This window comes from Paramormyrops kingsleyae, chromosome 13, assembly GCF_048594095.1.
Source record: "Paramormyrops kingsleyae isolate MSU_618 chromosome 13, PKINGS_0.4, whole genome shotgun sequence".
Classification (NCBI taxonomy): Eukaryota; Metazoa; Chordata; class Actinopteri; order Osteoglossiformes; family Mormyridae; genus Paramormyrops; species Paramormyrops kingsleyae.
Window position 1 is genome coordinate 18,226,442 of NC_132809.1, and position 16,483 is coordinate 18,242,924.

A 16,483-nucleotide genomic window follows, 5' to 3' on the forward strand; every position below is an offset into this window, starting at 1 on the left:
ACAGAAACACAGAGGTCTTCACTTTCACTGAACACGAGACATTCCTGATAGTAAAGATTATATATAATCTCACCTGGATATGTACTAACTGCTGCTTTGAAGAGGAAAAACTACACAGAAAGGAACACTCCTGCACAAGGCCATTTTCTCTCCCAGACAAGGCTGGGATTATATTAGATTTAAAAGTGAGGAAAGATTTGTTTGCGCAGTCACAGCTGTGTAACTCTCCATTTGGTAACTGTGTCAGAGAGTCTCAGCGGCGCCTGAAACGCAATTACCCGATAATACAAACAGCCTTAAAAATGTTACTCCTGTATGCAGAGAACCATTGAATATGGTGCTTTTTAAAGTTAATAAATCATATTGAAAGGGAACAGAAACATACATCAGCAGTGGGGGTGTAATGCTTATGGTGTGTAATGTATCAGGTAGCTATGGGGAGCCGCATCCAAAGAGGTCCAAATGCATTCTGACATTAATATTGGATTATATTAGGAAGACTGGAAATATTACAGGCCAGGTTGTTGGATCCGGCTGCACTTGAACACATCTCAGTGATACAATGGCGGGGGGGGTTGGGGGGTGGCAGCAGATGGCCAAAAGCTGAGCGGCGTGACGTGACTTGTGAGCCACCTCGCAGGAGGGGGGGGGGCAGCTTTGGCTTCTGACCCCCCTCCTGCTCCTGAGCCACGCTGCCCAGCGTGCCAACGCAAAATGCCACCTGCGTAGACAGCCCTCAGAACGGCAGGAAGGGGCCAAGGCTTAAGGGGTGTGGCGATGGGCACGGGCTAACGGAGGCGGGCACTGCGTCACAGACGTGAGAATAAAGGCCGCTGTCGCTCGCAGCGACCGACCAGAAGGCCTGCTGGGGGGGTAGCGCCATCCCCAGAGCTGTCACCGTACCGCACCAATTTATGTGATGGCCAGCTAGGGCCACCACACCCATACGGTGCCTGCAGGCTATCAGAGCTCGTTAAGGTGAGCATGGTCAGGTACCCAGGGTTCCTCTTAAAGTGCTACTCCTGGGGTGCCAAGGCCACCAGACAGCAGACAGATTGTTTGATTGACCGATGGTTTGTGCCCTCCAGCTTTGTCTTTTTTCAGTCTGTGGGATGGTGACTGATTTCCCTGGACCATGGACACACACTTACCTGTCACATGTCAGTCTATATCCAGCGAGGCAGACCTGAGATGAACTTCCCAGTGAGACATGCAGCTGTTTGCCTGGAAGATGCAGCTCCGTCCTGGTTGGCAGGGATGAGCTGATCTCCGCCCGTCATCTGCATTCTGGCTGCTTCCTCTCTACTCTCTTCCCGTCGCATCTCCTTGGAGACCCGGGAGTCTGTAAGGGTCCAGCCTCTGACCACAGCTGCGTGAGAACATACAAAACCCAGGCAGACGCCGAGCAGAGGCAGCGCTAAAGCCGTCCTCGGCACGCCGTAAGTGATCCGTGACTTCTGGAATACTCTAACAATCAGAAGGTGTGCGTGTTGCCACTAAAAAAAACAAACAAACAAAAACATGGCTTTGGCTGCTGAAAATCAAGCTGGCGTTTCCCCATAAGAACCTGTAATGTCAATGAGGAAAGCAGGGAGAACGACACTCCAGGCATTTCCTCTTTTCCTCAGCTCATATATTGTCACAAATGAGGTTGATTATGCGATGAAAGTCGGGCTCAGATGGACTCCACAAAGCCAAACAGTCAGCTATAACAACAGCAAGGATCACCGCATAGCACAGTGCAGGCCTGTAGCCAGAAATAGGTTTTGGAATGGGGGAGGCAACACTGTGCCCCCCCCCCACCCCTAGATTTTGCTGATTGGGGAGATGTCCCCCTGGGAGATGTTGTCAACCAGGGGCTGGAAGCCAATTTTGAAAGGGATAGAAACTCGTTATTTTACTATCTGGATATGTGCCTGATCAGTAACAAACAAGTTTCGGGGGGGGGGGAATACACCAGTAACGTAAGTGGACATTTGGCTGTGACAGAGGAGAGTCAGGAAGTCAGGGACGGTGACACACTCTGAACTTCCACTCCTTCCTCTGACTTCATCACTGTGCCCCAATGGCCTGAATGCAGCCCAGCCAACTGCATTAAGGAGCCGCATCAAAGCACCGGTAGCATCTCACCTCTGGGAAATCTAGCCGTCTCTTTCAATTGCCATAAACACGAATGACCCATTCTCATGTTCATGAAAATGAATAGTCACACCGTGTGTTTCAGCCACGCCGATGCCAAGAGGTGCTGGGAGGCTGGACTAGTTGCATGCAGCTCAAATCTGATGACTGGCAAAAACCAGGAGATAGATCGGATTTGAGCGGAACATACCGGAATGGGAGACGCCCAAGGCGGGCAGATGTCTGCAGATGGAGCGGATGCTCGGGTGCCGCCGTGCTGTCAGGCAGGCACTAACGCCGCCCTCCCCAGCTGTATCCCGCGGCGCCTGTGTGTTGTGATGATCCGGAAGGCTCATCTGATATATCCAGTGCTCTTCGCCATGCAGAACTGATGCTGGCCTTTATGGAACCTCATATGGGATTACACATCCAGTTGGGATAACACATCCAGTTGGGATTACACATCCAGGCACGCTTTGGCTCCAGCACTCCACTTAAACCCTACGGCCCATGAGGGCCACGCTTCAAGACAGAGTGATTAACTGAGCGTGAATATCAACTGCACACCAGAAGGGCTGCACCCACCCAGAGGCTGAAGGAGAGGGATTGAAGGAGGGCTTCCATGTAGCAGACTGACAGGCCTCTATGAAAAACACTGTTTTACAGTCTGTGGGCTTGTTTTCCTCATCCTTACATGCAAATCCTGTGTCCCACAAGGCCTCTCAAGTGTCTGTATAACAGCATGTTACGAGGCAGATTTTTAGCTAGCTAAAGACTCGACCAGCATCTCAATGGACTAAGACTAATATTTATATTGAAGACTGCAGTAAATTCCCCCCTTAAATATAGATTAAGCATAATATAAGTCTGTGGGTCTCCTGCCCACTTTAGCCTTGTATTTGTAATGACTTAGCTTCTGACAGATTTTGCTGTGTTTCTTGTGTATGGACTGTGCATTGATTTTGTGTCCTGCTCTACCGAGCCGCTCAAACTCAGAGCGTCTTACAGATAAATCTATAAGCATCCAAACTGGTGTTTGACAGCGAGAAGCATGACATGTCGCCCAGGGGCACCCTGAGAAGATGGGGGCCCCGTGACAGTCATTAGTGACAATGTGAGCCAGAAATGTAACTGCAGATGATATGTGTGAATAATGACAGTCATCAGCGGGGCAAAGCTTGCCCCCCCGCTGGCAGCGGGAAGGATCATTTAACGTGGGAGACGTGATTCCGGAACATGGGGCACAGAGCAGTGTGAGGATCAGTCGCACGATTGTACTCCCCTCTCCCACATCGCTCCTGCAAACACAATATTTACACTGTGACATTTTTATTGTTAGTTCAGGGAATATCAAAATATTTCAAGCATTATTAACCACAATGAGAAATTTTCAACAGTTGAATGATCACATCTAAGGTCGTCTAAGATCAAACACATATCTAGGCAACTGTGGTGCTGAAGTACAGAGATAACCCAGTGAATCACCTGAATATAAGGTAAGCTTGATTAATCGTCGCATGTATATATAATGTTCACTTCCATCTGTGAGACGCTGTAATACACAGGAAATGATGCGCAGTTTCTCTTGGGGATTTGATATGAGTCTGTTCCCTTTGAGGCTTTCAGAGACCTCCAGGATCTTTGCAAAAATGGAAATTAGTCAGCATATAAGACATTAAGCAGACCTGAGGTCTAAAATGCCCACTGAAGACAGTAAGTCCCTAATTCAGAGGTATGTTCCCTGCTGTGCTGCCCCTCGCACCTGGACCAGCCTTGGAGCAGTAGCTGGTGTTGGTACACAGGTTGCAGTATCACATAAAACTACCAAGTATACATTTTTGGTCTTTTTTTCAGAAGAGTGGAAGAAGACCCCAAAAACACAGTACTGGAGATATTAAGAAAACAACAGATCGTTTTAAAAATTACAGAATGATAAAGATAAAAAACACATTTTTAAATGCTTCATGCAACAGTAAATTATGTACATTCACATAAAATCGCCAATGAGTGACTGGAGCTCTGAGCGGTGAGGGCGGTGTCGGGAAATCCCGGGGGCGGGGGGGGGGGGGGATCGAGAGGCTACTGGGGTGTAAGCTGGGCCCCAGCTGGCCTGTTTGCGCACGTGTGAGTGCAGCTTCAGCACGTCTTTCAGCTTCATGTCTCGAATCCAGAGAAGGATGCCCCTCAGCTGCTCTTACAGTACTTCGCCTCTGAGGGGCGCTAGCTTCTTCACATACATCTGGAGTGAAACGTTTTCGACTCCCAAGACGTATCTAGTTAATATGAGGGTTCAAGAAGGCCAATGTGGTATTTTGTGGAAACAGAGGAAAATTAAAAAAACAAATGACATACGTGTAGCTGTGCACATGAAGATACCTCATTCCAAAGGCACAAAGGGTGGAAGGCTGCTGAACGGTGACATATGGGGCTGCTTCCCAACGCACTGAACACACGCTGGACCAGCTCCAGAGGAAAAGGGTGCCTGACAGGGGACTGGAGAACGTGAGGAATGTCGACATCTGGAGGCCCAGTGAGGTGACTCTTCACTCCAGCGTGGCCTTGTGTAAATATACTCATGTTAGTCGGGGAGATTGAGGTCCACTAAAGCAAACCGGCGATGAAAGCATTAAACGGATTCTGTTCATGTCAGAATGGGGGAACGATCCTCCCTGGACAGGAGCCTCCGAGAGGAGCGATCAGGACCTAGAGGAAGAGAGAAATCACAGCAAAAAAACACAAATGAGCACCGAACTCCACAATGACTATGACATCTGATTAATAGCTCCGATTGTTACACTCACTCCAGAATAAATAGCACAAGAGATGACACTGTAAACTAACTCTCATTCAATTAATGTTTATCAATCCAATGTATCAGTACATTATTAATACCTCATGACTGCATGACCTGTTAGATGAAAATTTGGCCATTTACAGATTACAGACTTACAGATTGATTTTAAAATCGACAATGGCATAAAACTAAATATTTCCCAGGTCTACATAAACCTAAGGTAAATAAAAACCTTCCTCTGTTAACATCATAAAAACCTTCCACCACATCACATTTTTTTCAGATTTGTCTCTCCTAGGGAAGAAGATAATGGAGTTTTTTTGAAAAATGTTCAGTATTTTCGTCACATTTAAGTGCGGCACTGCAGAGTCTGATACAAACAGTCATGATCCAATTAAAGTCTTCATTGTAGAGGGCAGCCTGTGCCCGTATGCAGGGGGTGGGGGGGGGGGGCAGCCTGTGCCTGTATGCAGGGGGCGGGGGAGGGGCAGCCTGTGCCCGTATGTGGGGGGGCGGGGGTAGAGGGCAGCCTGTGCCCATATGTGGGGGGGGGGGGGGGCGGGGGCAGAGGGCAGCCTGTGCCCGTATGTGGGGGGGGGGGTAGAGGGCAGAGGGCAGCCTGTGCCCGTATGTGGGGGGGGGGGGCAGAGGGCAGCCTGTGCCTGTATGTGGGGGGGGGCAGAGGGCAGCCTGTGCCTGTATGTGGGGGGGGGGGGGCAGAGGGCAGCCTGTGCCCGTATGTGGGGGGGGGGGGTAGAGGGCAGAGGGCAGCCTGTGCCCATATGTGGGGGGGGGCAGGGGGCAGCCTGTGCCTGTATGTGGGGGGGGCAGAGGGCAGCCTGTGCCTGTATGTGGGGGGGGGGGCAGCCTGTGCCTGTATGCAGGGGGCGGGGGGGGGGGGCAGCCTGTGCCTGTATGCAGGGGGCGGGGGGGGGCAGCCTGTGCCCGTATGTGGGGGGGGGCATACTCACTGGGACAGCTTGCAGTTCTTGGTGGTGACGTAGCGGCCTGTGTAGTGTATGTCGCAGCGCACCACATTGTTGGTGTAGTCGGACTCAGCCACCTTGTACTTTGGATTCACCTGGAGCTGGAGACACAGAGGAAGCAGGCAAAGAGCGATTTTACACACTTCCTCCATCTCCCACCAGAGGCTCCGGTCCAACATCATTACGAAATCATTACAATTTTATAGCTTTTGGTCTCTGCTTCTCCAAATCTCTGCAGCACTTGCAGAATTTACAGCTGATGCTTTAACGTGAAGCACTTAAAGTTTTTCCACACAGGTGGATATTTTACAGGGACAATTCAGGTTAAATGTCTTGTTTAAGACGACTCTCCTGCTGGGATTTAATCCAGCAATCCGATAAAAAAGCAGACAAACAGGGGCTGGTTCTCCCTCGTTCTCACCTTGAGTATGTAGTTCCCTGGCTGCACGTCTGTGATGTCGATCCACTGGCAGTCAATATCAGCATTATAGGTGTCGTAACAGCCTGGACTCAGGCCCTGAGGACGAGGAGAGAGAGAGATGTGAACATAGAGGCTGCCCTTCCCCCTTGGCCTTCGCCACCTTCCCCCTACCTGAGTATGTGCCGTGCAGGCGTAGCGCTTCAGGTGACCGAAGTCACACGTGGTGTCCTCCAGGCAGAAGCTGGCCTTGTGGCCCTCGGCTACCCGGCGGCCCGTGCTGACCTCCAGGAGGTCATAGTGGCTGAACTCATCCATGCTGTGGTAATGTCTGCGAGGTAGGAATGCGGGGGAAGGGGGGTGCAGAATACAATGCCAATCAATAGACTCATTGGCACTCAGGGGCTTGGCTTAAGGACGGGGGCACCTGGTACAGCCTGCACACTGACTGGTTCTGCTCTGCATGACGCGCGGAATAGCCTGGAAGGACTGATGCGTTGCCATTATCTTACATCCCTTGCAGATTCAGCACTTCAACCATGCTTGGAAACATCTGTTATGGTCTGTGCTGGGGGCCATTGCAGCAAGCCCACGAGACGCAGCTCGAGATCTGGGGGGGGTGCCCTGGCTTTCTGAAGGGGCCTGCTTGGACGGGGGGGCCTTACAGTGGCCTGTATCTCAGAGTGCTACCCTGTGCTCCACCACACACACACACACACACACACACACGTAGGGTAAACATATCCTTATGGGGACCGCTCATTCATTTCAATGCACACACACACACACACACACACACACACATGTAGGGTAAACATATCCTTATGGGGACCGCTCATTCATTTCAATGCACACACACACACACACACACACACACACACACACACACATGTAGGGTAAACATATCCTTATGGGGACCGCTCATTCATTTCAATGGGAAAAATGCTAACGCTAACGATGACAACCTTAACCCCCACCCTGCCCTATCCATAATCATAAGTAACCTAACGAAATACAAGAGTTTTTGCATTTTTAGTTTTTTCATAGCAGTCACTGATTTTTAGGAAACCGGTCCCCATAAGGGAAAAAAACGGATATTTATCACGTTATGGGGACATTGTGTCCCCATAAGGATAGGTAAACCCGCTCACACACACACACACACACACACATACATACATACACACGTGCCCACACACACGCACACATGCATACACACACATCCACGCATGCAAACATACGTGGACGTACCTTCCATTCATTTATATGGGAAAAACCGTAATCCAAATCACCACACGATTAACCCCTACCCAGCCCTATCCTTACCCAAAGTATACAAGATATACAAGTATACAAAATACAAGACTTTTGATATTTTTACTTTTTTGACTGCATTCACAGACTTTTATAAAGTTGACATTATCCAAATGGGGACCTGAAAAATGTCCCCAAATGTAAGGAAGTTTCAGGTTTTACCACACTTTGGGGACATTTTGGTCCTCAAGTGTGATCTATGGAAACACACACACACATGCACACACACACACACACACACACACACACACGCACACATACAAGAGATCCTAAGAATTGAAAAATTTCATTTCAGGTTTAACAACCTTCCTGGCCTAGAGCGGTGTTTGAGAGGAAGAGTATTATGTGTAGGAGGTCTGATATTTGCCGCCGAGGCAGGAAGTTTTCTGTATGGCAAACGGAAGCCATGATATCTGTCTCAGCAGGTCAGCAGTCACTGCAGTTGATGACTAAAGTGCTTGACTCCTCCACCTTTGGCATAAGGACCTTTACCACGGTACGGCGAATCTCTCTGCTTCTCTGGCACATATTCAACACAGCCCTGAATAAATTATGATGGAAGGAGGCAGGCAGGTGCTCAGGGTTTGTAGCAGCGGGTCAGTCGTGTGGCGTGTGAAATCCCTGATGATTCCACCTTGATGTCATGCAGCGAGCCTCCTGATCCGCTACTCACTCCTGCAGGTCACACGGGGAGTATGGCTGGCTGCCATGGAGGGAGGGCTTGGGTCAGCCCACTGCAAAGGTCAGTGTGTGAGGGAAAACTGGAAAGGGATGAGTGACCCTTTAGTTTGATGCATGCAAGGGAGAAGGTGGAGGCAAAGCAGACGTGAGCCCCCTAACCCCACTGTCAGGACCTGCCCATGAGAGCAAGTGTGTATCACTATGGTGATGCTGTTGTTACTCCACTGAGAGCATGTGTTACTATGGTGACACTGTACTGTAGTTACTCCACTGAGAACATGTGTTACTATGGTGATGTTGCTGTTACTCCACCGAGACCAACTGCCATACTCGATGGTGACGTTGTTGTTACTCCATTGAGAGCGTGTGTCATACTCAATGGTAACAGCCGTTGTTACTCCACTGAAAGCGTGTGTCATACTTACTGGTAACGTTGTTGTTACCCCACTGAGAATGAGTGTCATACTCACTGGTGACAGCTGTGCCACTCCCAGGTGTGCCGAGGCCGGTTGGGCAGGAAGTCAGCTGTACCCTGGTTTTTAACCCTCTGTGGGAAGCGCAGCAGCACCCGGACGTCGTAGTCGGTGACCTCAGAGCCGTAGGCAGTGCTGCAGGTAAACAGAGAATGCCATGACGATGGTCCCGCCCACAATGTAAAGAAGTCATAGAGAGGGAACATTCACCCCCAGAATTCTCCACTGACAACCTGAACTCTCTGATACCATTTTCAGATTTGAGAATATTCTTTTGTTATTAGAATTAAACATTTCTAACGGTTTATGTTCCTGTATACTCAAGCGATATTTTACTCATACTATTAATAAAAACATGTTTCCTGATGACCCTGACCAGGAAAGAAGATAAATGGATGGACGGACGGATGGAAGGACAGATGGATGGATGGATGGAAGGACGGACGGACAAACATGCTTGTTCTGACAGTGCAGGCAGATATGTGGCTGTTGACTCTAAGATGCCGCTTCCCATTACGATGGACAGAAAAGTGAAATGGGATGCAGAGCCTTTGGAGATCTCTCCAACGCCCCCTAGGAAGCTGTGCAGGAAATGCACACGTTTAATACCAATCAACGCAGGACTGGAGTGCTGTGTGTGTCATCCTGAGTGCATGTTAGCGTAGCTGCTAGGAATGGGGCATCACATCGAGCCATCTGCCTGCAATTAGTGCTCCACCAGCTGGGCATGCCAGCGGGGCTGTGAAGAAGGATCATCCGGCCGCGATCGTTAGGACGCGTGTGAGAGCTGGCAGGACGGCAGTTTGCGGCATTTCAGATCCCCCCGTCAGAGGGCAGAGAATCCACTGGGCCAAACACAAAGTCACTGGGAACAACAGCAAGAACCATGACAAGCACCAATCTATCTGGAATGCTTCCTAAAACATGGTAATACATAATGTCTCTAATGTGAGCAGATTCTGATTTCAACCACACCTAATGTCTCTGTTTTGGTGAGTATGGATCCCAGTTATAGATTATCTGGAAGATTTATTTCGTGGAGCTATAAAATAAATTTGTAAGCCGTCTAATGGTTACCAGAGTAAACACACAGGTAACCAACTAAGTCTGATGTGAAAGTCCTGGTAGGTTACTCACTGTGCTGCATCCAGCTCACCTTGTAATTTGAAAACAAGAAATAACACTATGAATTTCAACTGAATGCCACAAAACAGCTCACTGACATATGAGCCCTAGCTGGTGCATATGTCCACAGTACTGTTACAGACAGTCAGTAACTGCACTGTTACAGAACGGCAGAGGCTGTACTGTTACTGAAAGGCAGCAACGTTACCGTTACAGACATGCAAAAACATGCTCCAAGAGGGATGGAAAAACAGGCCAGAGACTCAGAAGGACAGAGAGCTTGCTCCCCTCTGCAGCCCGCTAGAGAACAGACCCTGCCCCGAGTGATGAGCCCACTTACCTGGCTAGGCACTTCTCCTCAGCGGCACAGCGTAGCGAGTAGAGGTGAGCATGCTGGATGTACGTGGAGGCCTGGACATAGTATGGATCTGGGACGAGGTCTGGCAAACCTGCGATTTTACATTGGAGTTAATGTCTATGCTTTTTGTTCATAAAACAAAACCACAGTTGGGTGTCTCAGTGTGTAGCATTGTTTCATGTCACCTCCAGTGTTGGGTGTTTATATACCGCCAGTGTGTGCAGTTAACTGGCACCTCTAAATTGCGCAGTGTGTGAGCATGTGTGCCCTGTAATGGAGTGGCATCCCAAGCCAGGGACATCCTACAGGCTCCAGACACTGACAAGATGCCACCCAAGATAAGTGCTTGGACGATGACTGGCAGCAAACCTAACATTGTTCATCCAAATGCTGGCTAACTGTTCGCATCCAGTGCAGTTAAAGTCACTGAAAAACCAACTATGCCTGGATAGTGAGGATCAGTGGTTGTATCATAGCAACAAACGATTACTGCAATGACAACACCACTGACAAAACTGTGTTCTGCAACTGAGGAAATTTTTAATTTTTTTTTAGTTTTTACACAGAAACAGACATCCAATTAGCTCCAATTTTCCGCAGTCATTTTTTAAAATATTGATCTAGTATTTTATGAGAACACGAGTTATTTGGCATCATTACCAGCCAGCATGCATTACAGTACAGAAACAGTGTTGATGAGTCAGGCTCACTGGGCTTGACTGGCTGTAATCTATTTTCAGGGGTTACAGTGAATCCCAGAATGCCATCCTCCCAGGTCCCGCAATCATGACAGAAACGCTGTTCTCCCAAGGACCTCTTATGTTCTGGTGGAGAGGAGGGAAAATCCTCCAACGAAATAATATTTTCTTCAACAAAAGCCTCCTTTGTGATCTCTCATTGACCATGTTTTTAATGGTTACCTCGTACCCCGGAGAAACGTAATGTATTTAATTGCTTTCATAAACAGCTAGCAGTACGAATCAGCAAAGTGTAAAATTGTAAGATAAATCGCCCCCGCTTACGGGCATATGCAAAGAAAAACAAGCGCGCAGTGCGATAAATGGATTGGCAGCATAGCAGATTGCTCTTGTGTATGGCAGCGTTCCGTGTATTGGACATGCTTGGGTGGGAATTCAGTCACAGGCTTTCCACAATGCACCTCCTTCAGTAATCTCAGGGTGTTACAGAGTACTTTTAAGTCTCTGTTAGCCGAGCCCCTTACAGGCGGTATTTATATTTTCTATTATAATTTCCTAACGCGCTCACAATTTATACTGGAGACCGGGCTGCAGTGTGGGAATTTGCTCCTCTCTCAATGAATATATTTTAATCAGCATTCACTTAGTTTTGAAATTAGTACTAATCCCATTCATTTAAAGCAATTACTTGGAAATTAACAGCTTGAAGTGTCTAATGAGAGACATTCAATAGTCTAACAGCTGAAGCAAAATACCAGAGCTACGTGTAATTAAACAGCTTGCGATGTGTGAAATGCAGACGTCCGCAGACCAGGAGTACCGGGGGCAGTTTGCACTCGAAATTGGAAAATCGAAATTTGTCTACAAGTTAAAGTTGTGGAGAAAGTCCCACATTGCACTGAATGCCTAACTGCAGCACTCCTCTGAGAAGAGTTTCCCAAGAAAGAACTAACTGTAAATTTTTACCGGATGCTTTTTCCAAGCTGAACTCATCTGTTCTCCAAGACGTTCTTCGTGTTTACTTTTTGTCTTCTTCTGCATACATATTTTGCTATACACTTTGCTGCTGGTCAACAACACCTCTTGCAAAATGAGCTGGGGATACTCGGCATGTGTTCCTGAGTAAAGAACACGGTCTTTGGACTGAGTTGGCCTTCTTGACTTGTCAGTTTTTACATGTTACACTGTGTTGTTACTGAGAGGTTAGCTGAGCAGAATCTGTTCAGCCTCGTGCAAAGGAGATTAAGGGGGGACATGATCCAGGTATATAAGATTCTAACAGGTCTGGATGTTATTCAGCCAAATTGAACTAATATTGAAGTACTAATACAAGAACCAGTGGCCATAGGTGGAAATTAGCAGGAGAACATTTTAAACTGTAGTTAGAGTATGGAATAGTCTTCCTGCTAGTGTAGTGCAAGATAAAACCCTGGGTTCCTTTAAATCAGAGCTAGATAAGATTTTAACAACTCTGAGTTATTAGTCGAGTTCTCCCCAAATGAGCTTGATGGGCCGAATGGCCTCCTCTCGTTTGTGAATTTCTTATGTTCTTACTTCTTCGATGATCTGGCTATGATATGTGAGTCCACTCAGTCAGTTAGTGTAGCAGTAATGCATGTGCCAGTGCATTAACAAGCAGCCCCTAGTCATCAGGCTGGGTTGAGAACTCACACGTGTCACTGCCTTGTGAGGTATGCAATCTAATTAACAGAAGAAACTTCTGTACCCTGTCCTTGTTAACATTGACAAGCTATGTGCTTTGAAATGGTGTAGCGTCTTTCTATTCAATCACGCTGCCCTGCTGTCTCAATCAGAGAGATCAATACACGTCTTTTTAAGCACTATATGGTACAAGAAGGATTCAAGGGGAAACAAAGCGCCGTGACACAAAGAATCCAGTGTTTCTAAGCACCAGCCAAATCAGCTTCCAGCGCCTCCATTTGGCTCAAGCCGTGTTTGTGCCCCTCCTAGATCCTCCTCAAGGGGCAGTTAATTTACAGTCCTCAGTCACGCTCTGTGACAGAACACAATATTATGCCCCAGCAGCAAAAACAAATTGCTTTAAAATCAGGAGAGGTGGAGTTTCCAGCCATCAGGGACAGCCGATTCGGTGTCTGTCGAACCCGCATATGCACTAATGCCAGGAAACACTGTGGAATGAACCAGCTCGACATCTGGAGGGGTGACGCCCCTTGAAGACATGAGCCCCCCCCTGCTTAATGCTGGACAGGGACATTACATCACCTCTTTACACTTTGAGTCCCCTTCATGTAAACAGCGGCTGCTTTTTTTCCATCCTGGAAACTTGGCAATCTGATAAAACGGGTATTCTCCCCCCTCCAGGCCATGCCCCCACCCAGCAACTCTTTTTAGGAGTTAGCCAATGATCCATGGACCAGAAGAAAATAAAAGCCAATAGAAAATCTGTTTCACATTATGAAACAGGCCTGTGCTTTTGGCCACATTTCAAATGGTCTCAGAATTTTTTTTACACCCCCCCATTCATCCCACTGAGTCTCCCAAGGCACTGCATCCCCCTATGCTTACCAGAACTTTCCGCTGCCACGCCCTCTGGGGTTGCTCCCTGCCCCCTCTCTTTTGTTATCCTCTCGGACCATGTTTGACCTTCAAATTCTGCATTATTCTGCTGCCCCCAGCACAGCGTGATGGCCGTGCCCCTCCCAGCGTCCCATCACTGGGGTCGCACGATTGCCCAGAGCCGAGACTGTGTTAAGCGCAGGCTTTGGCTGGCACAGGGTCACTGGGTCAGACCTGAGCAGGTTACATAGCCAGAATAACACATGGACCTTAAAGCCGCAGACCATTTAGGGGAAATCCTTTGGTATGGAGATGGTTATTGACAGAAGAGGCCCTGCTAAAGGTTAGAATCAATAAGACCATTCAGGGAAACCAGAGACGACATTTCTTCATGGCAACCAAATAGAAGCGGTGAAATATAAACGGTACATGAAAAAGCATTAATGTTTGCTTTTACATTCTGGGGAATTCCTCTGAGCAGGCGGCAGTGGACGTCATTGTGGAGCTGGAGCCTGCGGGAGCCCATGTGCGGATCTTCTTACCTCTCTGCTGCGGCCGGAAGACACTGCCCACGCTGGTGTTGGGGTTTTCTGCTGTGTTCCTACCAGCGTGTGCGGGTTGCAGGAAGGGGGGCTGTGGCAGCACCCGCCCAAAGGGGGGGAACTGCTCATACTGGGGGCTGCGGAGTGGTGTCTGTGCAGCCGCATCTGTCCTGTCCGCAGCCGGGGCAGCCGGGGCAGCCGGGTTGGGGGCCGGGTCGGGGCTGCCAGCGCTGGGTTCTTCGTTGTACAAGCTGTGCATGTACCTGCGGTCAAGGCCGTCCGAGAAGGGTGGCTGAGCCGGGGAGCCGGCGTACGGCTGGAGGTAGCGAAAGCTGTTCTCGGCGTAGTCTGGGAAGGCTCGTGGGGGGTGTGGGGCCATGCGCTCGCTGGTATATCCGCCACCGATGTAGCTTCTCCCGCCCGAGTAGCCGATCCCCCTCTGGAAGGGAGGCTCTGGCCGTGGACCCAGCTCCTCCCCGGCACCCGGCTCGTACGACAAGGGATAGGACGGTTGCTGAGGAAATGGGTATTGTGGGTGTGATGACCCGGTGAATGGCGGCTCGGAGAAGGATGAGGAAGACGAAGAGGAGGCGGAGCTCCGAAAACGCGCGCCGGAGGACTGCTGTACGCGGCCGCCTGCACCGCTCCCACTTACCGCCCCCTGACGCCAGATTTCTGGTACCTGCCCAAATCCAAATGGGTGCCTGGTCTGGCCTCGCAGTGTGTCGGAGCTGCTCCGGGCAGGTGCCTGCCGGCGCATGCTGCCCCCGTGAGGCCTGCGGGGGGTGCTGGGGGGCCCATCAGCCAGAAGCACACGGTGGCCCTGGTCCTGCTCCAGGCCCCTGGCGGGCAGGTACTCGGACCCGCTGTTCAGCAGGCTGTACACTCTGCCGTTGTTCTCCCACTGAATCATCTGCCTCCAGGGGTGGCCTTCGCTTTCAGGCTCCTGGGCCTGCAGTCCACTGGCCAGCAACATCCACATCAACACAACACAGGTGGGCAGCATGATGCACCTCAGGCAGAAAGTGGCCAATCACACAAAGTATAAAAGCAGGTGAGAATGTTTCTGAAACCTCAAGCGCAGAAGCTCTCCAGAGTGTCTGACGCCCTCCGGCTGAGATAAGGAGATGGGGCCACGTGACTCTCCGGCTAACTCCGTCTGTCCTGCTCTGTCTGTCCAGCCCTCAGAGTCTCCAGAGGCTCCTAGTCCATGCCTGTATGGTGGAAAGCAAGGTTGGTGAAGGGCAAGCCCTGTGTGTAGCAGTTGATGCTGAGAATGAATCGCCGTCCTCCAGGCTCCGTTGACGTGCCGTGTGTGAGCTGAGCATCGCTCTCAGACTCCTGCCTGGAACAGTCCTCTTCACTCAGCTGTGGACTTCATGCACTTCCCAGACGACTTACAGCAGTCAACAATGAGAGGGAAAAAAACACCCAAAGTTTTCTCTTTCTTTCTTTCCTTCCCCCTCCCAGAGGGTTTCCACATGGCCCTAGTGCCTGAAATGTTTCCTGGACCAAAAACACTAAGACTTTGTGAACATTCCAGCTTCAACAAAGCTGTTTGCAAAGGCATTCAGACTTTTCCAGCATCACACACGTCACCTGAAGCAAGCAGGCGATGTAGAATTTATGGAGATGGTTCAAGTGTTAGGGGAACGCATGAAAATTTCAATTTCGAGATCAGAAGGATCAAACGAATTCATCAGACATCATGAGTGATGTCTTCAAAAAAGGCAAAGAAGGAAAGAAGACGCCCCCCCCTAGGCATGATGGCGGGGCCATTTAAGACGTCCACACGAGGATTCAAAAATGCCGAGGATCAGAGTGGGCAGAGGGCAAAGGCGTTTCACACCAGGCTTCCTGCGACTTCTCAGCCACATGCTGAGATGAGAGATGCACTTCAGACATACTTTGATTTCATAGGACTGGGAAGACGCCAGTTAACCTTGCTAGGATGAGCCAATTCCTCCTGCATTCTCATGTGCAGCTGATATCTGGCTGAGAGCACAGCACGGAAACGACAGGGATGGACTCCCTAAGCTGCTCTGGACTTGTTTTGCAGTCCAACACTGATCATGTGTGAAACAAGACTCTCCCCGTGGCTGCCCCCCCCCCCGCCCTCTAATCTTGGCGCTCTCCAATGTACATTAGGTCATGTGACATTCTGTAAGACCCTGCACGCACACAAATCCATTTATTAGGCTGCATGTGCTTACAATAAGAGAAATTAAATTTTGTTAACCCATTAATGAATTAGAAATATACTGCTCTTTAACAGTCGCAGAGGACAAAGAATTCCCAGAGGATTCCCTGTTTCAGCATCTTTTTTTTTATATATCATTCAGAGACCAGGTTCTCTGAAGTCAGGAGTAGGTGTATAAGGAGGTAACACCTGATCCCTCTTCTCATCACTACCAGACAGTTATGACCACATTGCATTT

The 16,483-nt window shown here is 49.3% G+C and overlaps 1 protein-coding gene across 1 annotated transcript; it reads right to left on the minus strand.

Annotated features, from left to right (window-relative positions):
• Positions 1–3,430: 3,430 nt before the first annotated feature.
• Positions 3,431–15,658, minus strand: LOC111846648 (lysyl oxidase homolog 1-like). Its single transcript, XM_023817057.2, has 7 exons — positions 14,046–15,658; positions 10,250–10,358; positions 8,782–8,919; positions 6,491–6,647; positions 6,320–6,415; positions 5,884–5,999; positions 3,431–4,821 (listed from the first exon to the last, which is right to left on the minus strand). The coding sequence occupies exons 1-7, from the start codon at positions 15,049–15,051 to the stop codon at positions 4,815–4,817; spliced, it is 1,629 nt and encodes a 542-aa protein (XP_023672825.2). The 5' UTR covers positions 15,052–15,658; the 3' UTR covers positions 3,431–4,814.
• Between the last annotated feature and the right edge of the window lie 825 nt (positions 15,659–16,483).

Bases quoted from the DNA above. Each gene is read 5' to 3' on its own strand.
- LOC111846648 (XM_023817057.2), bottom strand. From the start codon at position 15,051: ATGCTGCCCACCTGTGTTGTGTTGATGTGGATGTTGCTGGCCAGTGGA. The intron at 10,359-14,045 runs GTAAGAAGATCC...GTAAAATCGCAG, and splicing joins CTTCCGGCCGCAGCAGAGAG to GTTTGCCAGACCTCGTCCCA. The intron at 8,920-10,249 runs GTAAGTGGGCTC...GTTTACCTGCAG, and splicing joins GAGGAGAAGTGCCTAGCCAG to CACTGCCTACGGCTCTGAGG.